The sequence below is a fragment of the Tamandua tetradactyla genome, chromosome 1 (assembly GCF_023851605.1).
Source record: "Tamandua tetradactyla isolate mTamTet1 chromosome 1, mTamTet1.pri, whole genome shotgun sequence".
Lineage (NCBI taxonomy): Eukaryota > Metazoa > Chordata > Mammalia > Pilosa > Myrmecophagidae > Tamandua > Tamandua tetradactyla.
The window spans coordinates 54,891,394-54,919,277 of NC_135327.1; the positions used below are offsets into that span (position 1 = coordinate 54,891,394).

At 39.7% G+C, this 27,884-nt stretch overlaps 1 protein-coding gene across 1 annotated transcript; it reads left to right on the top strand.

Annotated features, from left to right (window-relative positions):
- Positions 1-5: 5 nt before the first annotated feature.
- Positions 6-13,105, top strand: TRMT6 (tRNA methyltransferase 6 non-catalytic subunit). Its single transcript, XM_077116105.1, has 11 exons — positions 6-355; positions 4,983-5,110; positions 6,393-6,502; positions 7,267-7,358; positions 7,455-7,538; positions 7,799-7,923; positions 8,641-8,999; positions 9,399-9,484; positions 10,113-10,215; positions 10,318-10,404; positions 11,628-13,105. Exons 1-11 carry the CDS (start codon positions 240-242, stop codon positions 11,817-11,819), a joined length of 1,482 nt encoding a protein of 493 aa, XP_076972220.1. The 5' UTR covers positions 6-239; the 3' UTR covers positions 11,820-13,105.
- The last annotated feature ends 14,779 nt before the right edge of the window (positions 13,106-27,884 follow it).

Sequence of the window (27,884 nt, forward strand, 5' to 3'; positions counted from 1 at the left end):
CGGGACGGAGCCAATCAAGGAGCTCGGACCGACGGAAGCCCTGAGGTTCCCGGAAGCGGTGCCCAGGGCGGGCCGGAAGGCGGAAGCGGCGCGCTGCACGTGGGGGCGGTGCCGGTCCCACAGCTTCGGATCCTGCAGGGCTGTGAGAGGTGAGGTTACCTGAAGCGACAGCAGAGGAAGACGGTCAAGAGGCATCGGGGTAGAAAACCGCTGCAGAGCAGGGAGACTGGTGAAGCGTCATGGAGGGCACCGGGGAGCAGCCCCCGCAGCCCGCGGACCACCGAATCCGCGACGGCGACTTCGTGGTGTTGAAACGGGAAGACGTGTTTAAAGCGGTGCAGATCCAGCGGAGAAAGTGAGTCGGGTAGCAGGCCTTAGTTGTCCCGGTCATCAGTCTCCCACAGATCCTCTCGCTAAGGCTTGGCTTCCTGGGTTCCCATCTCCCGCCCTCGTTATCTCTTCTGGTGTTTCCTCTCAGAGGCCTTCTCCCCGAAGATCCCATCCTTGTCCCTTGAGATCTCCCATCCTTGTCCATTGAGATTTCCCCTACCACTACCTGATTCCTACCGAACCTCTCTCCAGGGTCTCATACTTGCCCCCCTGCCTTCAGCATCCCTCTCAGTCTTTCCAGGAGTCCTTTCCCATAATCCTGTCTTGGCCCTCGGATGCCCCCCACCCCTACCTTGTCCTAGGATCCATTCCCTAAATCTTAGGATTTTTTCTCTCTCTTATCCCAGGACCATCTCCCTCATAATCTTCGGGTCTCATCCTTGCTTTTTATAGTTTTCCTTCCTCACCCCACTTCCTTTTTTTCCATAAACTCTCTTTTCTCCCATTTCTTCAGCCAGAACTTTTTTTAAGTTTCTATTTTTTAATTTTTTCATTTTTTTATTAATTTTTAAATTAAAAAATAACGTTCTTTTTAAAATTTTTTAATTAATTAAAATTTTTTTAAAAACATAAAGAAACAAACATTCTTAACATATGATCATTCCTTTCTACATATATAATCAGTAATTCACAATATCATCACATAGTTGCATATTCATCATCATGATCATTTCTTAGAACATTTGCCTCAATTCAGAAGAAGAAATAAAAAGACAACAGAAAAGAATTCATACATACCATACTCCTTACCCTTCCTTTTCATTGATCACTAGCATTTCAATCTACTAAATTTATTTTAACATTTGTTCCCCCATTATTTATTTTTATTTCATGTTTTACTCGTCTGTTGATAAGTTAGATAAAAGGAGCATCAGACACAAGATTTTCACAATCACACAGTCACATTGTGCCGAAAGCTATATCATTGTACAATCATCTTCAAGAAACATGGCTACTGAAACACAGCTCTACATTTTCAGGCAGTTCCCTCCAGCCTCTCCATTACATCTTGAATAACAATGTGTTATCTATTTAATGCATAAGAATAACCTCCAGGATAACCTCTCGACTCAGTTTGGTATCTCTCAGCCATTGAGACTTTATTTTGTCTCATTTTGCTCTTCCCCCTTTTGGTTGAGAAGGTTTTCTCAATCCCTTGATGCTAAGTCCCAGCTCATTCTAGGATGCCAGGAAGGTCCACACCCCTGGGAGTCATGTCCCACATAGACAGAGGGAGGGCCATGAGTTTGCTTGTTGTGTTGGCTGGAGAGAGAGGCCACATCTGAGCAACAAAAATGGTTCTCTTGGGGATGTCTCTTAGCCCTAATTTTAAGTAGACTTGACCTACCCTTTGTGGGGTTAAGTTTCGTATGAATGAACCCCAAGATTGGGTGCTCAGTCTGTTCCTTTAGTTGTGAGAATATCAAGAATTCTCCACTTGGGGAAGTTGAACTTTCCCCCTTTCTCACCGTTCCCCTAAGGGGACTTTGCAAATAGTTTTTTACTCACTGTTCAAATCACTCTGGAATTTATTGGGTCATCACTCTGGACAGACCTACAAAATCTTATGCCCTACTCAAGGTTCCATGTACTTATGGTATTCAATTAAGCTGTCCATATGAGTTATATTAGGAACTTCTTCAGCCAGAACTTTTACTCCTGCAGAAATGAACTCTCCCTAACCTTTTCTTTGGCTTTCTGTCCTCTTGTCACTACCAAAATGGAAATACCTGTCTACACTGAATAACATTGGAGACAATGGCCCATACAATGTGGGATCTGTTTGGAATTCCCTCATTTTACACCAAGATACTTGGTCTGGAAACGTTAACGAATTTGCTTTGGTCTCAGAATTTGAAATTAGGTCTGGTTTGGAAGCCTACTGACTGATTATCACTCTGCTTTGGTCGTAGGAAAGTGGAAATTTTGTTAACTTTCTGTTGGGCATAGGGAGTTGTTAAATCTCAGCAGCTTATTAATGGTGAAAATGTATTGGGATGTTTAATTTATCTAAGAAGTACAACCAAATTTTCTTTAGAGCTGGGTTATTATATTGCTTTTGACAAAGATCTATGTTGAGTACAATGTCAAGACAGCAGCTTTCTGCAGATCAGTAAGCTATACTAGTAAGATTTGTGATTTCTGACAGGTTTCACTTTAGATGAATTATTTTACTTCCATGTGAATTATACTGCTGACTGGTATTTAAAGTGGAGTTATCACAGAATAATCAAATCACAGTCCCAAGGCACCAACCTGGTGACAAGTAAGCTTTTTTGAACAAGCTCAGAAAAAAAAATAATAAATGGGGTAAGGGAGAGCACCTGTGTTTCATTTTGTCTAGAAATGTAGTATGTATACCAGCTTTTAAGCACTTTTAAATTCTCCATAAATCATTTTAATGGTTAAAATTAGAGAAATTTTATAACTAATCCACACCACTATTGTGCTTTGGTATTCTTAAAGCTAGTATTTGTTGTTGTTTTCAGAATTTTTAACTAGAAATGTGTGCTTGCTTCCAAGTTCATAATTTTGGGGAGGGGATCTTCAAACTAATTATTTAAAATTTTTAATGGTGTAACACAAATATCAGAAAATCCTTAGATCATAGATGTGTAATTCAAAGAATGATCCTCAGTTACTTATCTGTGTAATGACCATCCAGGTGAAACTTTTGTTTTCCCCTTTTTTTTCCCCTCATACTGTCCTTTTAAGTTGCTTATTTTGAAATGTGTTTTTTGAGTGTACTTCTTAATGGTATACTCCTTTAGGCAAGAACTTTTTCATTACTAAGGAGACAGGCAGCAACATCTCTAGTTCTATTAAACACTGTTATAGATATTTATTAGGAAACACTTTTCATCAGACTTTCATTGGCAGAAGCCATAGAAGTGGTTTCTGCTTTATTTAGAAAATAACCCCTCAGAGCCCAATACTTCCCAGGCCAGGTTTCCCCCTTCACCCCTTCCCTTGGGCTGCACTCATCTAGTTGGGATTAGCAATTCTAGCTCTCCAAATAAGAGACTCTGCAGATCCTACACTTTCCCAGTATAGACCTGGCTCCCACATCTCTCTGACTGGGCCCAGTTTTCTGGCTGGAATAGGGACCTCCTATCAGACAGATCAGTTTGCATGACACTCCATACCAGCCCAGCTCAGACCCAGTGTTTTCTTAGCATTAGGGGTTTGGAGAATGAAGGTGGGGATGCACATCTGGGCTGAACTGAGTTTGGACTTCTTGAAGTGTTTGATGTCAGCAAATATTTAAGTGTCTTTTCTGTTCTGTTATGTGTTGGTCACATAGCAAAACAATTAGCAAAGGAAAAGAAGTGTCCTTACCTGGATCACTTAGGATCTTGGCAGGAAACAAAACTGCAGTCAGGTAGTTCAAATGAGGAAACTTTAGTCAATGTGTGACACATCCATGGGTGTGGCAGGACTTTGGAAACCGGTAAAGGACTTGACACCCCAAGATACTGGTCATGGTGAGAAACCTTTGGGAAAAGAGCCTGGGTGATGGCAGTCCATGCAGGGTTATGGTCAGACTTCAGGACACAGAGAAAGGTAGAGAAGGAGGAGGGGTGGACACAAACAGAATTAACCAGCACATGTCTTCCAGAATTCATAATTCTGTGGGATATGGACTGTGTCCCGAAATCCAGCAATTCCTTTAGGGCCATTGGTCCTTCCTGGGGTAGGTTATATGGTATAGTGAAAAAGAACCAAGCTTTAGATTCAGGCAGACCTGGATTTGAATCCCAGCTGTAGCACTTGGCAACCGTGAATTTTAGACAAGATACTTCTCTCTAAGTCTCAAATTACTCATCTGGAAAGCCCCTAGATTACTGTGAGAATTAAATGAAAAAATAAAACACACCTGGCACACACAAGTTGATACTCAGCATATGTTAGTTTTCTTCTCTTGAAAGGAAAAATTTTTCTTCTTGTGTGATTACCCTTTTAAATTGCAGTAAGATAGCCATGCCAGAGACCCGGGCTTGATTCCCAGTACCTGCCCATGCGGGGGTTGAAATAAGATAAAATTCTGAGTAATGGAACAACCTAAAGTTGTCTGGCTCTCAGTATGTCATCATCAGTGTTAGTTTAGCAATGTGTAGATTATCAGTTTTTATTTATAGTTTGCTTTATTTAGAAAATTTTCACATAAAATGGCCAATGGGACCAATGATTTGATACGTCCTTTTCATCTCAATGATTGCTCAGTTCTGAGATTTTCTCGAATAAGAGTGCTGCAGTGTGTGTCCACTGGTCTGGCAGTTTTGGTGACCCTCTGATAAGGACATCATGTCAGACAGTACCAAGAGGGGTCAGGCTAATAACCCAGAAGAAGAACATTCTTCTGTTTTTGTTGCTTCTTTCCAAAATTCAGTGTTTTGTGCAGATTGATTAATTTTGTGTCACTGCTTCAACCTGGTTCTTTATTGTTCATTTGTTGGTTTTTGTTCAGAGCTAATGCTGCTGATCTTTGTGCGGCCCCATTTTGGAAAGAACAGCAACCTCTAGAAAGAGTATGTCTTTTGTAAACTGAATGTAAATGAGATTCAGTTAATTGATTGCTTTTTCTTCCCCAGAAAAGTAACTTTTGAAAAACAGTGGTTCTATCTGGATAACGTTATTGGTCATAGTTACGGAACCACATTTGAAGTGACCAGTGAAGGAAGTCTTCAGCCCAAGAAGAAGAAGGAAGAGCCTACATCAGGTGCGTTGCTTTAGGTATATGAAATAGATGCTCTTCGACTGGCTGGTCAGAAATACATCAACGTGCAATTAATTTTAAAATGCTAGACCAGGATATCGCAAAGTCTACGGACTGTAGCTTGATGGAATGAAGCAAACTCTGCCTTTGTTCTGAAGACCTAGATTCTAGCTCCAGCCTCCCATTAATTGCCTCTCTGCCATTGAGCCAGGCCATGAGTCCCTGCCGCTTTCTCACAAGTGCAGCATGTGTCGAGTCCTTTCAGTGCCCAGAAGTTAAGTAACAACAGTGAGGTAGTTAGTGTCTAATGTAGCAGTTAAGAGGCCTGGCTGTGAATCCAGCTGGCAAGGTTTAAGTTCTGACTCTATCACTTGGCTTGTGACTTTAGGCAGATTATTTGGTTTCTCTAAAATGGGGCCACGAATACATTTAACACTTGGGTTGTAGTGGAGGTTCAGTGATATGACATATAAGTAGCCCCTGACAGTGTCTGGTATTCTAGTATTTAATAAGAACCCCCATATTTTAGCTGTTATCATTAACAAAAATGCTAGATCAAAACAGCTAATTAAATACTTTTAAATTAATGTCCATATTTTTATTAATACCAAATATGTGCCAGACATGATTAGATATTGGGAGTATGCCAATTCATAGGATACACTTAACAGTAGGGTAGACCGAAAATAGTCTAATAGTTAAGCAAGCAGCATAATTTCAGATTAGGTGAGGCAGGGCTTTGCTGAGATGGTGATCAGTTCAGCCCCAAAGGATGGAAAGGATCTAGCCACATATCTGCTGGAAGAGCATCAAGTACTGAAGTCCTATGGTAGGACTGAGCTTGGTGTGTTCAGGGAACAGAAAGAACAGTGATATAGCTGAAACTTAGGGCCCAAGAGATGAAGCCTGAAATGTAGGCAGAGGCTGGATCATACGTGACCTCAAAGGTCATCTTTGGCATGCATTCCAGTTACTATGGGAAGCTACTATATCGTTTTAAGCCTGGGGACTAGATGAGCCAATTTACATGTAAAAAAAAGAGAGAGAGAGAGAGAGCACACTAGTATCCAGGTTGATAATAAGAGGACGAAAGTGGGAGTAGGAAGATGAGGAAGGAGGCTTGGGGTATTCGTGGCAGGAGAGGATAGTGGTCTCCAGTGGGGCAGTGAAGCTGGAAGACCAAATCTGAGTGACTGACGGGCTGGGTGTGAGTATCAATGTAAAAAAGGAAAGATTATAAAATAATTCCAGATCATAAATGTCATATAGCAATTTCCTTCCTTAGAGACTAAAGAAGCGGGTACTGATAATCGAAATATAATTGACGATGGGAAATCTCAGAAACTTACCCAAGATGACATAAAAGCTTTGAAGGACAAGGGCATTAAAGGAGAGGTAATATTCAAAGGATTTGTTTGTTTGTTATTTTGTGTGTTCATTATTTAGGAAATTGCTTTATTTTTAAAGCAGAATTTACATAATGTAAAATGTAAATATGATGTTACACTTCTGTTAAAAGTAGATTGAAATATATAAGCAATTTGTTATATTAGAGATTTGATACTTACATGCTAGGATGTAAGTGAATCACATTACTAATATTTTGGTGACAGGAAATTTAATAACCTACTGCAGGTCAGAATTTAACTTTACCCCTTTTTGATAATGTTTTCTGCCAGTATCTTCAGGAATGACAGTTTCTTTCACCTCTCTTTACCTTTTCATTGTATATCTCTGTTCTTTTGTATTGTTTTAAACAGGGCTATAAAGTACTTGTGCTTTTGTTGTTATTGTTGTTTGTATGCTGTATGGTGGGGATCATATTTCATTCTTTTTCCATGTAAGTATCTTGTCATTGCAGCACCATTTGTTGAATATTTTGGGGAGGGGTGAAGTGCATAGGCCAGAAATTGAACCCAGGTCTCCCACATGGCAGGCGAGAATTCCACCACTGAACTACCCTTGTACCCCAAGTACTTGTGTTTTAATACAAAATTTTAAAGAGAATAAAAAATACAGAGTTCATGTATTTGAACTGTCTTGGAAAAGGGAATGGAGAACCAGACATATCCTGGAATAAAAACAAATAAAAAAAATCTGAATGCATGTGCTGTATGGAAATAAAGTTTCAGAAAATCTGCTTGTTCCTTTTCTTACAGGAAATAGTTCAGCAGTTAATTGAAAATAGTACAACATTCCGAGACAAGACAGAATTTGCTCAAGATAAATATATAAAAAAGAAGAAAAAGAAGTGAGTAGTTTTTGTTTGAAAAAGATGAAAATGGTTATCAACTCTTATTTTAACCAGTTTTTTTTAATTTGGTGTTTTGTTTCTTTGTCCCCCCAGATATGAAGCGGTCATTACTGTTGTGAGGCCATCTACCCGCATTCTTTCAATTATGTATTATGCAAGAGAACCTGGAAAAATTAAGTACGCTTTTCCTTTCATCGTATTAATGGGGGAAAATATATCCTTAAGAAAGTCATCAATTTAAATAAAATGTAAAACTTGCTTACCTGCATAAAGTGTCCTCCCTCCTCATAAATTATTAAGTCCTTTTATAATGATGTCCAAAGCAACCAGTAATCTCAGCAATATAATTTTTGTAAAACAGGCAAAACTTGGAAAATAGTGATCAAGGTATTAGGCATGCTTAGCTAAAAATAAACAAACCATTCTTTTTTCCTTAGCCACATGAGATACGATACACTAGCCCAGATGCTGACCTTGGGAAATATCCGTGCTGGCAATAAGATGATTGTTATGGAAACATGTGCAGGTTTGGTGCTTGGTGCCATGATGGAGCGAATGGGAGGTGAGAATCAGCATTGTCAAGTTCAGTAAGCCACCTCCACCGTGATGTGTTAAAAAAGTCCACAAAATTCAAACTCAGGGAAAGCAGGGTCGAGTTACTATAAGGCCAGTTGAAGTGACCAGTCTGCACAGTCCTGTCCCTGGGACCTTCCTGCACAATCCAGATCTCCCAGGCGGGTGTTGGCACCCCTGATGGCAGTGTGCCCCCTAGCTTCAGTATCAGGCGGTATGATTTTGGAACCTGGGCCTGGCTAAGACTTCCGGAATAGTGATTTCCACATGTTATTGACCTGAATTGTGGATTGGGCAGGAAGAATAATAGGAGTAGGTATTCTTCCTGGATGGGGCTGCCTACCCTTGCTCTGACCTCAAAAGATAAGGACTTTTAATTGCTCTGTTGGAGGACTGAGCTGGGGGGAAGCTGAGAGCAAGTCGGTAATCATGCGACGTCCAGATTTTCATGGTCACAGAGTTTTACTGTAGTGCCAAGGGGATAGGCTTGTTTAAGACTTGTTGGCACACTGTCTGGGGATTAGATCACCTCTATTGCGAATATTCATAGACTCCAAACTGACTCTCATAGAAGCCGCATTGTCCTTAAGCCTCAGAGCAGAGTTAAGTAGAGGGAGCTTCAATTTTATTGCTGTGCAGGGCCCTCTGAGAGTTTGGATGGTTCTAGGGTCACTGCTGTCATCAACTGCTTTTCTTGTGTCTGAAGGTTTTGGCTCCATTATTCAGCTGTACCCTGGAGGCGGACCTGTTCGGGCAGCAACAACATGTTTTGGGTTTCCTGAATCTTTCCTCAGTGGTCTTTATGAATTCCCCCTCAACAAAGTGGACAGTCTCCTAAATGGAACGTTTTCTCCTGAGACATTGTCTCAAGAGCTAAAAGCCAGTGCTTCGGCTGGGGAAAGCAATGGCACACTCGAGGAAGAGCAGCCTCGTGAACAAGAGAATGAGGACAGCATGGCAGAAGGCCCAGAGAGCAGTCACCCAGAAAAACAAGAAACAGTGGAAATGGTTTCTGAAGATGCAGAGTACAAGGGACATAAAGACAGAGGAAGCAAAAAAGATTATGTAAGCATGTCCAGGTTCCCTTCTGGATATTTTCATGATAGTTTCCACAGGGCCCCAGTTAATACCATTTGAATGATGAGATTTGGTTTAGCTTTGGAGCATCAGGTCCAAAATTATATCAGAACAGTTGGAGAAAGTGTGCATGTATGTGCATCTGGACACGTGTATGTAGTTTAGTCTTTGAAATGGAGTAAAGGACAGAAGCATTGAAAAGGCAGCTTTGTGGTGCTTTTGTAATATTTAGGCTTTTTTGTGATTCAGCCACTTCCTTATAAATAATTTCCTTCTGTCGCTGTCATCCAAGTTAATAAATACTGTTGAAATGTTTTGACAGACCAGCATTCCATTAATCTGACTGAATGACCTCAGGATATTGGTTTCTTATTTTTCTTCTTAAAGATTCAGGAAAAGCAGAAGAGACAAGAAGAGCAGAGAAAAAGACATTTGGAGGCTGCTGCTCTGCTGAGCGAAAGGAATGCAGATGGGTATGTTGATGAAAGGAGGCAGGAGGCATCTTGGGTCCTGCAAGCTCTGCCTCCACCAGACGGGCATTTTCTTCTTGCTTGTGTGCTTTTGATTCCAGTAGGAGCAGAGATGAAGATTCTGTCTAAGGTTTTTTAAGAAAGGAGGCTGAGTCTGGGGGCGATAGGAAGTTGATTGTACTGATTTAAGAATTTTAGATGAATTTAAAATTTCTCCAGTGAGATACATCAGCTGGGATGTGTAGTCCCTCTAGGTGCCAGGGGGGGGGTTGTCATTCAAATGCTGTGATCCTGGAAATGGGCAATGGCTGATGAAAATCTCGTAGTAAGGAGCTATAGATTCAGATATCTGCAAAACTCCTGTGTACAATATTGAGTTTTTTTTAAATCAAAAATGTCATTAGATGATACTTAGAGTTTCAAAGCACCATGAGAATTTCTAATCCAGTCTGTGTTTCCTAAGAAAAGAATGGCTCATGATTTTTTTTCTGGTTTGAATTTCAAGGATGTTGTATTTAAATCTCTTCTCTGCTTGAGTCGGGCAAATAAATACATCGTCATTTTAAATGTATTTTTAAACCTTATCTTCCACTTCAGGGGAGTAGAGAAATATCTCACATTTTCCTTGCAGTTTAATTGTAGCTAGTCGTTTCCATCCTACCCCACTGCTGCTGTCTTTGCTGGACTTTGTGGCCCCTTCACGACCATTCGTAGTCTACTGTCAGTATAAAGAGGTAATAACAAAACAGAACGGGTGCGGAGTACCACATCTGATGTTGATTTTCAAACTGTTGCCCATGAAGAAATTCTTACCAGAACTCTGTTTTCGCCTTCAGCCTCTGTTGGAGTGCTACACAAAACTGAGGGAAAGGGGAGGGGTCATCAACCTCAGGCTGTCCGAAACCTGGCTCAGAAATTACCAGGTACGTGTACGTACTCTCATAGCCAGTCCCAGGAGCCGCTCTACTGAGTCCTGGGCTCCCTGCAGTAGTGCCAGAACTTGTTACATAGAGTCATACCTATTTCTATCTAAGGAGATGAGAAAGCCTCATGCCTGTAACTTGCAAAGTGCCTGACCTTTCCTGACCATTTTTCTCTTGTCAGCATTTATGATTCTTTAACTCTAGCCCAGAAGTATTTAAAACACAAGTGGTTTTGGTTTGTAATTCCCCAAAGCTTTAATATCACCATGGAAGAAAATAGTTGATAATAGTTATGTCTCCAGGCACACCAGAGAGCGGGCCTCTCCTTTCTGCTGAGCAATCTTTAGGTCAAGTTTTCAGGATTTTTTTCGTGAGCTGTGTCAGTTAAGGCCATCTGAGAGGTATTTGCCAAGATGGGATTAGAAGCCTAAGAGATGCCATTGGAGGATAAGGGGAGACGGAGCAGGACTAGGCAGGCAGAGCCTTCAGGTCCTGATGCTGGCTGGTGTGGTCATGTGAAAGGAGAGGGCGAGGAAGGACGACTGGGTTGGACAAGCCCACAGCGCTGCCCAGAGAATGTCTTGGCCAGACTGATAGGGAGCCTGAGAGCAGAGATTGCCCATCCAAGGAGCCCTGTCCTGGGCAAGAATGGCCCGGTCCTGGCACCCTGCCCCCTGTGATGGCTGCTGTGAGCCTCCAAAAGAGGCAGCTGGAGGGGTCTGCCATCTGTGCTCCCTGTAGCCAGTCCCCCCCTCAAAGGGAGATCAGAGGGAAGCCTTTCCAAGGTTGCCTTGGGCACCCTCCCTTTGTGGGGTCATCTTGTTTGGCTGTGGGAACAGGAGAGAAGAATTCTCACTGAAATCAACAGGGTGGCAGCGAGCGGGGCTGAGTGTCGCTGCTGCTTCCTGAACCTAGGCTCCATCTCAGGCCCAAAGCACCGCAAAAAACCCTGCCCTTTCTCTGCCAGAAACCAGCTTTTAAGAGAAATAGGGCTTTGATTTTATTTTTCCAAAGAAAATCATTTAAGCTAATTTTAGTTACTGTACTTTTCAGTCTTTTCTGTGCCCTGTCATGTGAAAGAATGAACATAACCTTAGGAACTGGTCTGTTGAAATCTTCAAGAGAATTTGTGTCGTTTAAATTCAGATTTTGGCATGTGTATTGTTAGCATGTGCTCCGTCTGCTGAGAAAAACATGACTGTGTGACTTTCTGTCTCAATTAGATTTTGCCAGACCGAAGTCACCCTAAACTCCTGATGAGCGGAGGTGGGGGGTACCTCCTCTCAGGCTTCACCGTTGTCATGGACAACCTTAAAGCAGACGCCACCCTCAAATCCAGCACGTGTACTTTAGAACTGCAGAAGACTGAGGAGCCAGCAGCTAAAAAACAGAAACTCTTGGCGTCTGACTCTTAACCTTTAAGGAATCACTTTGATTTTTGTTCTCAGGCATTATACAGTTAGTAATTAAGCTTTGAAGGCCGTTACTAATTGTTTTTTCATGCCCTAAGAACATCCAGATACTGTCCTTGAGAAGGAGTCAGCAGTCTTTTGTCTACCTGGTACCCAGATGGTTTGGTCTATCCCAGCCTTGAGCTAGAAGGTCCAGCCCTGGCCGGTTCCATTCAGTTAGCAAAGACCTGTTAAATACTCTGTGTAAATATCATTGAGACTTTAGATATCCTAAAAATGTATTTATACAAGACTTTGTTTATATTTTAAATTAAATGGAATAACACAATATAACTACAACTTGGTGGGTACTGGAAGGAAAGAATCTGTGGAAGAAATTTCTTCTATTTGTTCCGTACCCATCAGCCTAAGCAATATGGATATGTGAGAGTGTGAGATTTACAGTACCAAAAATATCAACCCTGTTCCCTATAGTGGAATGCGCGTTTTTATAAATGCCAGATTTTATTATTTTAATAGCTAACCACCTGGAAAACTTTGTTTGTTTGTTTTTCTTGCATGGGTGGACACTGGGAAACCTGGAAAAGTTTTGAGTATTTATTTTACTGGGTTTTTTTGTGTGTGCATAAAGGGGTATACTAGGGTTTTTTTTGTTTGTTTATTGTTTTTTGGCTTTAAATTGTCAATACTCTTCTAAATAATGACTAGAATTTTTGTGTAGTATCCAATTAAAGGAAACTTCCCCAGATACTTATGGGTGGGGATATGTATGTGTGTATAATATGTACACATATATACATATTGAGACAGAAACATGGTTCATCTCTATGTGAGCTATGACAGAGTTTTGGGCGGGGCTTATACCAGTTCTTTTTGCATTAGTGTCACTCCTTGTCAAATGTGTTTTAAAGTGCCTTTTCTGGTGATTATTAATGCTGATCTGTTGAGCTCTGGCATGATTAGGTGGGTAGCCTTTCTTAGCTCTGGAAAAAGTATAGTGAAATTCTTTGATCATCTGCTGCAGCAAAGGAAAGTGTTTAGAGGAAGCCAAGGCTCAAGTTTCAGAGTCTGAGTCTCTTGCTCCTTAGAACAGGCTTACCGTGTCATCCACTTTGTCATAGAATAGATGCGACTAATCCGTGAGGAGCATTTTAGAAAAAAAAGAAATCTGTTTTTCTTAATAGCATGTACTATTCTGATAATGGCCAGTGTGATTACCAACAAGTACAGTTATGATTCCTTTTTCTTAAAACAATTGCTTTTAAGAATAAAAGTGTTTCCTACTCTAATGCATCTGACTTACGTGCATTATGTGGTCAGTGACATCGCATTGACCGGCTCTCAGCCGTGGCTCTCACGTGTCAATCATGACACGTGGTCTGTGGTTATGAGGACATACCTGCTTTGGCACCCTACTGAGCAGGTAGTGGCAAACAGTTGTCACCCACATACCTCAAGGAAATCACAGAAGTGATGTACATGGACCAGATTCACTAGTGGCTGATCTCCGATGGTCACTGTCATCACAGCTGTCTCCTACCTGGGACTCAACCAGTTCCTAAGTTCCATCCCCTAAATCCTGTATCACGTGTGGAGGCTGGGGTTGGGGGTGCAGACCGGGATCTGAGCTGCCAGGGCCTGGTGTGCCCATGTAGCTGTCCCCAGAAGTGGTTTCTGTGTTCATCTCACCAGCACCAGCACAATAAGTTAACTTTACCTTAAGTGTTGCTTTGTCTCATTCATATAGTTTTTTTCATCTGATTATAGAGGATTTAATCCAGTGATTTGCAAATTGTGTACACCAGAATACCCCAGAAGGCTTGTTAACCTCAGGTTGTTGGACTCCATACTAGAGTTTCTGATCCAATAGGCCTGGGATGGGGCCGTGAAATTTTTTTTTTTTTTTTTTTTTTGTATTTAGAATTTTTTTTTAATTTATATTTTGTTGTCAAACCAAAACAACATACAAACATGAACATTCTTAATATACACACGTTCCGTGCATGGTGTACAATCAATGGCTCGCAATATCATCACATAGTAGTGTATTCATCACCATGATGATTTTTTAGAACATTTGCATCACTCCAGAAAAAGAGATAAAAAGAAAAAACTCATACATACCATACCCCTTACCCCATCCTCTCATTGACCGGTAGTATTTCCATCTATTCAGTATATTTAACCTTTGTTCCCTCTGTTTTTTTTCTATACCCCTTACCACTCCCTTTCATTGTTCTCTAGTATTTCAATCTACTCAATTTATTTTAACATTTGTTCCCCCTATTATTTATTTTTAATCCATGTTTTTTTTACTCATCTGTCAATATCATAGATAAAAGAAGCATCAGACAAAAAGAGGTTTTCACAATCACATAGTCATATTGCAAAAGCTGTATCGTTATATATTCATCTTCAAGAAACATGGCTGCTCCTGAAACCTAGCCCAGCCTCTCCAGAACATCAGATAATTCCATCGTCCTACCTCATATTAGTGATATACCCTTCCAATGTGAAAAATTTATAATTGCCATAGCCCAAACACCCCTAAAAAGGGTTATGGAAAGATCAAAGGTAATGGTGGAGTTATACAGAGAAGATAGGATTTAACAAATGAATATGAATGCTGAATCATTGAATTGATATTTCTTTTAGTCTCAAGTATTTTAGAGCAACTAGAAGTAAAAATCCAAACTTGTGGAATTGTAACCCATGTCAAAGTCTGAAATATGTTCTACAACTAATTGTGGTGCAGTGCTTTGAAATTTATTGCTTTTTTGTATATATGTTATTTTTCGGAAAAAAAGAAGGAAAAAAAGATGATTGTGATGATAAAAAATTATTTAAGCCCTTTGGCCACCTATATTCTGGAGCAGCTAGAAGGAAAAATCTGAGATGATGGTATGGTAGCCCATGACAAACTCTGGGATCCATCCTGTAACTACTTGTTGAAAAGTGCTTTGAAAACTATTGCTTTTTTCTTTCTTTGCTTTGTATATATGTTTTACTATACAATAAAAAAAGTTAGAAAAAAGACAAAAAAAAAAAGAAACATGGCTGCTGGAGCACAGCTCTACAGTTTCAGGCACTTCACTCTATCCTCTCTAATACACCTTAAACTAAAAGGGATATCTATAAACTGTAACACTAACCCCCAGGATAACCTCTCAACCCTGTTTGAAATCTCTCAGCCACTGATACTTTATTTTGTCTCATTTCTCTCTCCCCCCTTTCGGTTGAGGAGATTTTCTCTGTCCCTTGGTGCTGAGTCCCAGCTCATTCTAGGATTTCGTACCCTGTTGCCAGGGAGGTTTACCCCCCTGGGAGTCATTTTCCACATAGAGAAGGGGAGGGTGGTGAATTTGCTTGCCATATTGGCTGAGAGAGAGAGGCCACATTTGTGCAACAAAAGAAGTTGTTGCTCTGGGGGTGACTCTTAGGCCTAATTTTAAGTAGGCCTAGTCTATCCTTTGCAGGGATAAGTTTCATATGAACAGTCCCCAAGATTGAGGGCTTGGTCTATTGATTTGGTTGTCCCCACTGCTTGAGAGAATATTAAGAATTCTCCAAATGGGGAAGTCGAATTTTCCCTCTTTCTCGCCATTCCCCCAAGGGGACTTTGCAAATGCTTTTTTATTCACTGTTCAAATCAATCGTCTATCTTTCCTTCCGGTTTCATTTGTGCCCCCAGCCCTCCTCCCTCTATCATTTCACACAGTCAGCGTCATTGAGTGCATTAACGTTATTGTGCTCCAATTACGTAGTATTGTGCTATCCATTTCTGAATTTTTACAATCAGTCGTGTTGCACAATCTGTATCCCTTCAGCTCCAATTACCCAAAATCTACCCTATTTCTATCTCCTGATGGCCTCTGTTCTTAATTGAAATTCTCCAAGTTCATTCATTTAATGTTAGTTCATATCAGTGAGACCATACAGTATTTGTCCTTTTGTTTCTGGCTAATCTCACTCAACATAATGTCCTCAAGGTCCATCCATGTTGTTACACGCTTCATGACTTTATTCTGCCTGACAGCTGTGTAATATTCTATTATATGTATCACGGCTTATTTAGCCACTCTTCTGTTGATGGACATTTATGCTGTTCCCATTTCTTGACAGTTGTAAATAATTCTGCTGTAAACATTGGTGTGCATATGTCCCTTTGTGTCCTTGCCCTCCTGTCCTCTGAATAGATACCTAGCAATGGTATTGCTGGATCATATGGCAATTCTATACTTAGCTTCCTGAGGAACCACCAAACTGCCTTCCACAGCGGTTGTACCATTGGGGCTGTGAATTTGCATTTCTAACAGGTTGCAAGGTGCTGCCTGTGCTGCTGGTCCGGGGACCACACTGTGAGAACCACTAATACAATTGCATTCATATTCTGGGTAAAGGTAAGTAGGATGTTTTTGCTTTATAGAATACGTGTCCACCTTTAGAGCAGAAGAATGGGTAATTAGACAATTGGATTTCCAACCACCAGAAGAGTGACATGAAATAGTACTTAATGAGTAGCAGTCAAAGAAAAATCATTTTGTAACATTGTTCATTTCTCCATTGTTAGGGTATTTTGAAGTATACAATTGTGTGCATTAAAGGATACTTTCTATGTATCAAATGTTGAAGGAAAAAAAATGCATGTTATTTTAAAGCACTGGTTATAAAATAGTGCAAGAAAGCAATACCAAATGACATCTAAAAATCTAACCATTAATCTCATTAAGATTCACACATTACTCTAAATGATCCTGAGTTTGGGATGTATTTAGTGCAGTATAAGAAAGGATCCTATGTATCTAATACTTCATGTGGAATATATAATGTTACCTCTAGGTAAAAAGGATTACAGGTTTTCCTAGGACTTCACATGGTAGATGGGTTAAATCCCTGTATAGCTTCTTAAAAAGCAGCTGATAAACTGCTTTTGTGAGCTGTTTGTTGAGCTTTTGTGAGGAAAAGCACAATCTTTGAAACAGGAAATTAATATTGTACCTTTATTTCCCCCTTTTTTCTTATCATTCCATTAATAACCTGGGCCTTTGACATTTAATTGAGATCATGAAAAGATTGAAAGTAGTTCAGTGTTTCATCTTCACATTGACAGGAAGTTAAAAAGAGCCGTTATGGAAATTTTGTTTCAAAAAGTGCCCAGACTCAATCTGTTGGGTGTTTGGTATGTGTAGTATATCATCCCAAATCAACAAGCTTTAAAAAATGGAGAAATCATTTGTTTACGCCTTGTCCGTGGCTGTTTTTGCACTATTACCACAGAGTCAACAGAGATGCTACGTCCCACAAAGCTTAAAATACTTATTTTCTGGCCCTTTAAGAAAATGTTTGCCAACTACTGAGTCACTAAGTGGAGAGAGGTTGTGGGGAGAACACAACTGGAGAGCAGCTTAGGGGAACAGCCACAGAAGGGAATTATTTGGGAGGGAGCCACAAGGATGTCATGCAACCCAGACCTCCTGGGTCTTCCACACCCGTCAGCAGGGTTTGGCACAGTTGATCTCCTTGCAAAGCTTTCCCTCACTTGGCTTCTGATACACCACTCTCTCCTGCCTTTCTGGCCTCTCTTTGGTTGGTTCCTCTTCACCTCTGAGCTCTGTAAACATTGGTGTACCCGGGGCTTAGTCCCCGCCTCTCTTCCCTTTTCGCTCTATACTCACTCCCTAGGTGATCTCACTGTTTCTAGGCTTTAAATACTATGTCACTTATGATGACTCACTCCCACGTTACGTTTTCAGCATGGACCTTTTCCTTAAGTTCCCGGCCCATATACCCAACTTAACACCTCCACCTGGGTGTCTGTTCCATCTCAAACTGAACCTGTCTAAACCTGAGCTCTTAACGTCTCCTTCCCCAGCCCCCACCTCCAAATCCATTCTACTGCTCCTCGAGACTTCCCCTTCTCTGTTCTTCCCACTCAGGTCAGCAACTTTGGTGTTGCCTTTGACTCCTTTCCCTCAAACCCATTAGCCTACTTATCAGCTCTGTCTCCAAAATAGATCCAGAGATTGACAACCTCTCCCCCCCCGCCCCCCCCCCCCACAGTCGCACCAGCCCAGAGTGGGGGAAACAACAAATTCCTATGTCCTCTGGGAATACTTTTCCCAATCAAATACACAGGCGGATGAAGTGCCAAAAGAACCTAAGCTCTCACAACCCACCAGGATTATTTCAATAACCTTCTTACTGGTTTTTGGGTTTCTGCTCTTGCGATCCTACAGCCCTACAACCCGGCAGCCAGAGTGTTGTCAACAGGTCAGAGTAAAGCATGCCAGTCCTCTGCTCAGAAGTCTCCAATTGCACGAGCAAAAGTCCTTTCCAGGACCTACAAAGCTTGGCATGACCTGACCCCTGCCAGTTCTCCAACTTTGCTTCCCATGGCTTTCCCCCACACTGCCTTCTCTGCTCTTCTTCAGACATGCCACAGTCATTCCTGTCTCGAAGCCTTTGTACCCCCATTCTCACTGTCAGAAAGCCCTTCCCTTAGGTGTACACATGACTCACAGCCTCACTTCCTTTAGCTTTTTCATCAAAAGACACTTGTCTTGAAGGAGCCAAGATGGTGGCGTAGTGAGGTGTGGGATTTAGTTCGTCCTCCAGAGCAGCTAGTAAATAGCCAGGAACAGTACAAAACAACTGCTGGGGCCATATCAGTGGCCAGACACACAGTGTACACCAGTCTGGACAAGCTGGACCAGCTGCAATCCCAACCAGAACCGTGAGTCCCCAAGCCTCGGCGGCCGGCACCCCTTCCCCACAGGCTGCTTCCGAGAGGGGAAAAGGAAAGAGACTTTACTAGCAGTAAGGGGCTGAGAAACCAAGCTCAAATTTGTGGAATTAATTAACAAATTCTGACTACTAAAAATAGGCTTCCAGTTCAGCTGAACCTGTAATAAATGCTGAGGTTGCTGGGTTTTGTCCTGGCACATGGGGGCAGAGCTGGTGAAAAAAGAAAGAAAGAAAAAACAACAAAGGTTCTTTTGGATCAGACAGCACAAAACGCTTGAAAGGATTTGGGCCCTGAAGGAAAGGAGGGGACACATAGGACCTGGAACACACACAGAGCAACATACCAATTTAAGCTCTTGATTCACAAACCCAAGGAAAGGGGTCTTGCTCTGAAAAGGAGGATTTTCTTTTCTTTTCTTTTTTGTAGCTTTGTTTCTATGGCTCTTTGGACACAACTACGAGGCTTCTCAGGCTCTAACTGCCCCAGGCAAGTGTGAAATTAAACTTGTTTGAGAGCTTGTCTGGAAGCTGTGCCTTCAGAGGGGTGGGCCCAGCTCAGGTGGAATCCCTCCCTCAAGGAATTCAGACCTCAAAACTGAAATGATTAAAGCCAGCCTACAGCCTCTCTGTCTCAACCACACCCCCAGCAGGGAATGTCAGCTGAAGTTAAAGGTACCACATCACCTTATACTGGTGGGACCCACAGGCAGACAAGCATCACATTCTGGGCAGGATAGGAAAACGCAGTCTAGAGGCTTCATAGGAAAGTCTTTCAACCTGCTGAATCTCATCCTCAGGGAAAATTGACACAGGTGACTCTTTCCTCCTGAGAAGAGGCCAGTTTGGTCTGGGAAAATCTGACTGCTGTCTATAATACCTAAGTAGACCCTCCTAAGTGAGAAAAAAAAAAGGCACCATACAGGCAGGGCAAGAAAAAAGAAAACAAGAACTGAAAAATTCTGATCTGTTAAACAAAACCTAAGCTAGAAGTCTAGAATAAGCTAAACTGAATGTCAAAGAACAGACAGATGACAAACTCATCCAGCAAGAAAATCCTAGGTGAAAAAAGTGAAAACAATCTCCAGAATAAACTGATTAAGGAAATTAAATGCCTAGACAACAGTAAAAAATAATGAATCATATTAGGAAAATTGAAGATATGGCCCAGTCAAGGAACAAACTAGCAATTCAAATGAGATAACAGGAGTTGAAACAATTAATTCAGAATGTTCAAACAGACGTGGAAAACCTCATTAAAAATCAAGTCAGTGAATTGAGGGAGGATATAAAGAAGGCAAGGAATGTACTTGGAATCTCAGGTAGGACATGAGATTTTGTTGGTTTGTCCAGAGTGAATCCCAGAGTGATTCGATCAGAGAGTGGAAAAGTATTTGCAAAGCCCCCTTGGGGGAATGGTGAGAACGGGGAGAAATTCAACTTCCCCAAGTTGAATTCTTGATATTCTTACAAGCAGTGTGGACAACCAAAAGCTATAGGCTGAGCCCCCAGTCTTGGGGTTTGTTCATATGAAACTTAACCCCACAAAGCGTAGGTCAAGTCTACTTAAAATTTAGGCCTAAGAGTCACCCCCAAAAGAGCCTCTTTTGTTGCTCAGATGTGGCCTCTCTCTCCAGCCAACACAACAAGCAATCTCACCACCCTCCCCCTGTCTATTTGGGACATGACTCCCAGGGGTGTGGACCTTCCTGGCAACATGGGACAGAAATCCTAGAATGAGCTGAGGCTCAGCATCAACGGATTGAGAAAACCTTCTCCACCAAAAGGGGGAAGAGGGAAATGAGACAAAGTGTCAATGGCTGAGAGATTTCAAACAGAGGTGAGAGGTTATCCTGGAGGTTATTCTTATGCATTAAGTAGATATCATCTTGCTATTCAAGATGTAGTGGAGAGGCTGGAGGGAACTGCCTGAAAATGTAGAGCTGTGTTCCAGTAGCCATGTTTCTTGAGGATGATTGTACAATGATATAGTTTTCACAGTGTGACTGTGTGGTTGTGAAAACCTTGTGTCTGATGCTCCTTTTATCTACTTTGTCAACAAACGAGTAGAACATATGGAATAAAAATAAATGATAGGGGGAACAAATGTTAAAATAAATTTAGTTTGAAATGCTAGTGATCAATGAAAGCGAGAGGTAAGGGGTATGGTAGGTATAATCTTTTTTTCTTTCCTGTGTTCGTTTTATTTCTTTTTCTATTGTCTTTTTATTTCTTTTTCTGAATTAATGCAAATGTTCTAAGAGATGATGAATATGCAACTAAGTGATGATATTGTGAATTACTGATTATATATGTTAATGTTTTATTTTGTTTGTTAATTTTTTAAATTAATAAATAGATTTAAAAATAATAAAAAAAGAAGGCAAGGAATGAACAAAAAGAAGAAATCGAAAGTCTGAGAAAACAAATCACAGAGCTTATGGGAATGAAAGGCACAGTAGAAGAGATGAAAAAAGCAATGGAAACCTACAGTGTTAGATTTCAAGAGGGAGAAGATAGGATTAGTGAACTGGAGGATGGAACATCTGAAATCCGACAAGAAAAAGAAACTATAGGGAAGAGAATGGAAAAATATGAACAGGGGCTCAGGGAATTGAATGACAGCATGAAGCGCACAAATATACATGCTGTCCCTTCTGGGTGTCCCAGAAGGAGAAGGGAAGGGAAAAGGAGGAGAAAAACTAATGGAGGAAATTATCACTGATAATTTCTCAACTCTTATGAAAGACTTAAAATTACAGATCCAAGAAGTGCAGCATACCCCAAACAGAATAGATCCAAATAGACGTACTCCAATACACTTAATAATCAGAATGTCAGATGTCAAAGAAAAAGAGAGAATTTTGAAAGCAGCAACAGAAAAGCAATCCATCACATAAAGGGAAGCCCAATAAGATTATGCATAGATTTCCCAGCAGAAACCTCTCTCATGGAGGTGAGAAGACAGTGGTATAATATATTTAAGATACTAAAAGAGAAAAACTGCCAACCAAGAATTCTATATCCAGCAAAATTGTCCTTCAAAAATAAGGGGGAAATTAAAACATTTTCAGGCAAAAAAATCACTGAGAAAATTTGTGACCAAGAGACCAGCTCTGCAAGAAATAGTAAAGGGAGCACTAGAGACAGATAAGAAAAGACAGGAGAGAGAGGTGTGGAGAAGAGTGTAGAAATGAAGACTATCAGTAAAGGTAAAAAGAAGAAAAATTAGATATGTCATATAAAATCCAAAAGGTAAAATGGTAGAAGAAAGTACTGCCCTTACAGTAATAACACTAAATGTTAATGTATTAAACTCCCCAATCAAAAGACATAGATTGGCAGAATGGATTAAAAAACAGGACCCATCTATATGCTGTCTACAGGATACATTTCTGACCCAAGGATAAACATAGGTTGAAAGTGAATGGTTGGGAAAAGATATTTCATGCAAACAACAATCAGAAAAGAGCAGGTGTAGCTATACTAATATCCAACAAATTAGACTTCAAAGGAAAACCGTTAAAAGAGACAAAGAAGAACACTATGTATTAATAAAAGGAACCATTCAACAAGAAGACATAACAGTCACAGATATTTATTTATTTATGTGCTCCAAAATACACAAGGAAAACCCTAAAAACACTGAAAAGAGAAATAGACACATCTACCATAATAGTTGGAGGCTTCAATTCCCCACTGTCATCAATGGGCAGAACATCTATACAGAGAATCTATAAAGAGGCAGAGAATTTGAATAATACAATAAACAAACTAGACTTAGCAGACATTTATAGAACGTTACACCCCACAACAGCAGGATACACCTTTTTCTCAAGTGCTCATGGATCATTCTCAAGGATAAACCATATGCTAGGTCACAAAGCAAGTCTCAATAAATTTAAAAAGATTGAAATCATACAAAACACATTCTCAGATCATAAAAGAATGAAGTTGGAGATTAATAATGTGCAGAGGGCCAGAAAATTCACAAATATGAGGAGGCTCAACAACACACTCTTAAACAACCAATGGGTCAAGGAAGAAGTTATAAGAGAAATCAGTAGCTATCTCAAGGCAAATGAAAATGAAAACCCACCATATAAAAATTTATGGGATGCAGCAAAGGCAGTGCTAAGAGGGAGGTTTATTGCCCTAAATGCCAATATCAAAAAAGAAGAAAGAGCAAAAATCGAGGAATTAACTGTTCATTTGGAATAACTAGAGAGAGAACAGCAAACTAACCCCAAAGCAAGCAAAAGGAAATAACAAAGATTAGAGCATAAATAAATGAAATTGAAGACATGAAAACAATCGAGCAAATCAACAAAACCAGAAGTTGGTTCTATGAGAAAATTAATAAGATTGATGGACCCTTAGTGAGATTGACTAAAAGAAGAAGAGAGAGGATGCAAATAAATAAAATCAGAAATGGAAGAGGAGGCATAACCACTGACCCTGCAGAAATAAAGAAGGTAATAAGAGGATACTATGGACAACAATGTATTACTACACTGTTGTATACTCAATGTATTACTACAATTAGATACTATTTACTCAACAATGTAAATGAACTGGATATCTTCCTAGAAAGACATGAACAACCAACACTGATTTGAGAAGAAATAGATGACCTCAACAATCACAAGTAAAGAAATTGAATCAGTCATTAAAAAGCTCCCCCAAAAGAAAAGTCCAGGACCAGATGGCTTCAAATGTGAATTCTACCAAACATTCAAGAAAGAGTACCAATCCTGCTCAAACTCTTCAAAAAAACTGAAGACGAGGGAAGTCTACCTAACTCATTCTATGAAGCCAACATCACCCTCATACCAAAGCCAGACAAAGATCCCACAAGAAAAGAAAATTACAGACCAATCTCTCTAATAAATATAGATGGAAAAATCCTCAACAAAATTCTTATAAATCAAATCCAGCAACTCATTAAAAGAATTATACACCATGACCAAGTAGGATTCATCCCAGGTGTGCAAGGATGGTTCAACATAAGAAAATCAATTAATGTAATACACCGTATCAACAAATCAAAGCAGAAAAATCACATGATCATCTTGATTGATGCAGAAAAGGCATTTGACAAAATTCAACATCATTTCTTGTTCAAAACACTTCAAAGGATAGAAATAAAATGGAATTTCCTCAACATGATAAAGGGAATATATGAAAAACCCGCAGCTAACATCATTGTCAATGGAGAAAAACTGAAAACTTTCCCCCTAAGATGAGGAACAAGACAAGGATGTCCACTATCACCACTGTTATTCAACATTGTGTTGGAAGTTCTAGCCAGAGCAATTAAATAAGAAAAAGAAATACAAGGCATCAAGGAAAGTATGAAGTAAAACACTCACTGTTTGCAGATGATATGATACTGTATGTCAAAAAAAGCCCAAAAAAATCCACAGCAAATCTACTAGAGTTAATAAATGAGTACAGCAAAATGGCAGGTTTCAAGATCAACACTCAAAAATCTGTAGTGTTTCTATACACTAGTAATGAACAATCTGAGGGAGAATCAAGAAAAAAAATTCCATTTACAATTGCAACCAAAAGAACAAAATATTTAGGAATAAATTTAACTAAGGATACAAAAGACCTATACAAAGAAAACTGCAAGGAATTGCTAAAAGAAATCACAAAAGACTTAAATAAATGGAGGGGCATATTGTGTTCATGGATTGGAAGACTAAATATAGTTAAGATGTGAATTCTACCTAAATTGATTCATAGATTCAATGCAATACCAATTAAAATCCCAAAAACTTACTTTTCAGAAATAGAAAAATGAATAACTAAATTTATCTGGAAGAGCAGGGTGCCCCAAATAGCTAAAAATATCCTGAGAAAGAAAAATGAAGTCAGAGGTCTCACAGTATCTGACTTTAAGGCATATTACGAAGCTACATTGGTCAAAACAGCATGGTACTGGCATAAAGATAAATATACTGATCAATGGAATTGAATAGAGTGTTCAGATATAGACCCTCTCATCTATGGACAGTGGATCTTTAATAAGGCAGTCAAGCCAACTCATCTGGGACAGAACAGTCTCTTCAATAAATGGTGCCTAGAGAACTGGATATCCACATGCAAAAGAATGAAAGAGGATCCATATCTCACACCCATACAAAAATTAACTGAAAATGGATCAAAGACCTAAACATTAGATCTAAGACCATGAAACTTTTAGAAGAAAATGTAGGGAAATATCTTATAAATCTTATCATAGGAGGTGGTTTCCTAGATCTTAGACAAAGAATGAGCATTGAAGAAAGAAATAGATAAATGGGAACTCCTCAAAATTAAACGCTTTCATGCATCAAAGAACGTTGTCAGAAAAGTTAAAAGACACCCTACACAATGGGGGACAAAATTTGGAAATGATATATCAAATAAAGGTATAGTATCCAGAATATATAAAGAGATTATTCAACTCAACAACAAAAAGACAAACAACCCAATTACAAAATGGGCAAAAGACATGAATAGACACTTCTCAGAATAGGAAATACAAATGGCCAAAAGACACATGAAAAGATACTCAACTTCTCTGGCTATTAGGGAAATGCAAATCAAAACCATAATGAGATATCATCTGACACCCACCACAATTATCAATAAAACCATTGTCAATAAAACAAAACGACAAGTGCTGGAGAGGATGTGGAGAAAGAGGCACACTTATCCACTGTTGGTGGGAATGTCAAATGGTACTACTGCTGTGGAAGGCAGTTTGGTGGTTCCTCAGGAAGCTAAGTATAGAATTGCCATATGATCTAGCAATACTATTGCTAGGTATCTACTCAGAGGACATGAGGGCAAGGACGCAAATGGATATTTGCACACCAATGTTTATAGCAGCACTATTTACAATTGCCAAGAGTTGGAAACAGCCCAAATGTCCATCAACAAATGAGTGGCTAAACAAGCTGTGGTATATACATACGATGGAATATTAAACAGCTGTAAGACAGAATAAAGTTATGAAGTATGTAAGTACATGGATGGACCTTGAGGACATTATGTTGAGTGAGATTAGCCAGAAATAAAAGGACAAATACTGTATGGTCTCACTGATATGAACTAATATTAATGAATGAACTTGGAGAATTTCAGTTAAGAACAAAGGTTATCAGGAGATAGAAATAGGATAGATATTTGGGTAATTAGAGCTGAAGGGATACAGATTGTGCAAAAGGACTGATTGTAAAAATTCAAGAACAGGTAGCACAATACTACCTAACTGTAGTACAATAATATTAATACACTGAATGAAGCTGAATGTGTGAATGATGGAGGAGGGCTGGGGGCACAAATGAAATCGGAAGGAAAGATAGACGATAAAGACTGAAATGGTATAATCTAGGAATGCCTAGAGTGTACAATGATAGTGACTAAATATATGAATTTAAAAATGTTTTTGCATGAGGGAAAAAAAGAAAAGGGACTGTCTTGGGGAGGCCTGTTCTGAGCCACTGGTCCCTGAGCTGCAGAGTGGTGATTATGGCAGCTCATTGCTTATTTTAGTGCACCTGTGAGCTCCTAATTACACGCTTTATTCTGTGGCAGGTTCTTTTAATTTTGTAAATGATAAGTCCCTTTCTCCCCCAACCCCCAATTCTGTATTGTAACTCTTTCTTGATAAAATATTGGACACCCTGGCAAATAGAATATTCAAATAAAAAGAAAATGACTGCTAAAATAACTATAGGTTATTACATCTGCAAAAAGATTTGTGAGGAGGAAGGCAGAGGCCAATTGTTAATGATAATAAATCTTTTAGGAGTACTTGGAGATTTTTAACCACAAACATATAATATTTCAATTAAAAGTGGCCTGGATAGTCTTTGATTTTTTCATGCAGTCATACCACACTCTCCTGGTTTTCTAGAGCTACTATAAGAAATTACCACAAGCCACGTAGCTTAAAATAACAGTTTGGTCCTCAAACTCTTCAAAAAAATCGAAGTGGAGGGAAAACTACCTAATTCATTCTATGAAGCCAACATCACCCTCATACCAAAACCAGGCAAAGATATTACAAAAAAAGAAAACTACAGACCAATCTCTCTAATGAATACAGATGCAAAAATCCTCAATAAAATTCTAGCAAATCATATCCAACAACACATTAAAAGAATTATACATCATGACCAAGTAGGATTCATCCCAGGTATGCAAGGATGGTTCAACATAAGAAAATCAATTAATGTAATACACCATATCAACAAATCAAAGCAGAAAAATCACATGATCATCTCAATTGATGCAGAGAAGGCATTTGACAAGATTCAACATCCTTTCCTGTTGAAAACACTTCAAAAGATAGGAATACAAGGGAACTTCCTTAAAATGATAGAGGGAATATATGAAAAACCCACAGCTAATATCATCCTCAGTGGGGAAAAATTGAAAACTTTCCCCCTAAGATCAGGAACAAGACAAGGATGTCCACTATCACCACTATTATTCAACATTGTGTTGGAGGTTCTAGCCAGAGCAATTAGACAAGAAAAAGAAATACAAGGCATCAAAATTGGAAAGGAAGAAATAAAACTATCACTGTTTGCAGACGATATGATACTATACGTCGAAAACCCGGAAAAATCCACAACAAAACTACTAGAGCTAATAAATGAGTACAGCAAAGTAGCAGGTTACAAGATCAACATTCAAAAATCTGTAGCATTTCTATACACTAGTAATGAACAAGCTGAGGGGGAAATCAAGAAACGAATCCCATTTACAATTGCAACTAAAAGAATAAAATACCTAGGAATAAATTTAACTAAAGAGACAAAAAACCTATATAAAGAAAACTACAAAAAACTGCTAAAAGAAATCACAGAAGACCTAAATAGATGGAAGGGCATACCGTGTTCATGGATTGGAAGACTAAATATAGTTAAGATGTTAATCCTACCTAAATTGATTTACAGATTCAATGCAACACCAATCAAAATCCCAACAACTTATTTTTCAGAAATAGAAAAACCAATAAGCAAATTTATCTGGAAGGGCAGGGTGCCCCGAATTGCTAAAAACATCTTGAGGAAAAAAAACGAAGCTGGAGGTCTCGCGCTGCCTGACTTTAAGGCATATTATGAAGCCACAGTGGTCAAAACAGCATGGTATTGGCATAAAGATAGATATATCGACCAATGGAATCAAATAGAGTGCTCAGATATAGACCCTCTCATCTGTGGACATTTGATCTTTGATAAGGCCGTCAAGCCAACTCACCTGGGACAGAACAGTCTCTTCAATAAATGGTGCCTAGAGAACTGGATATCCATATGCAAAAGA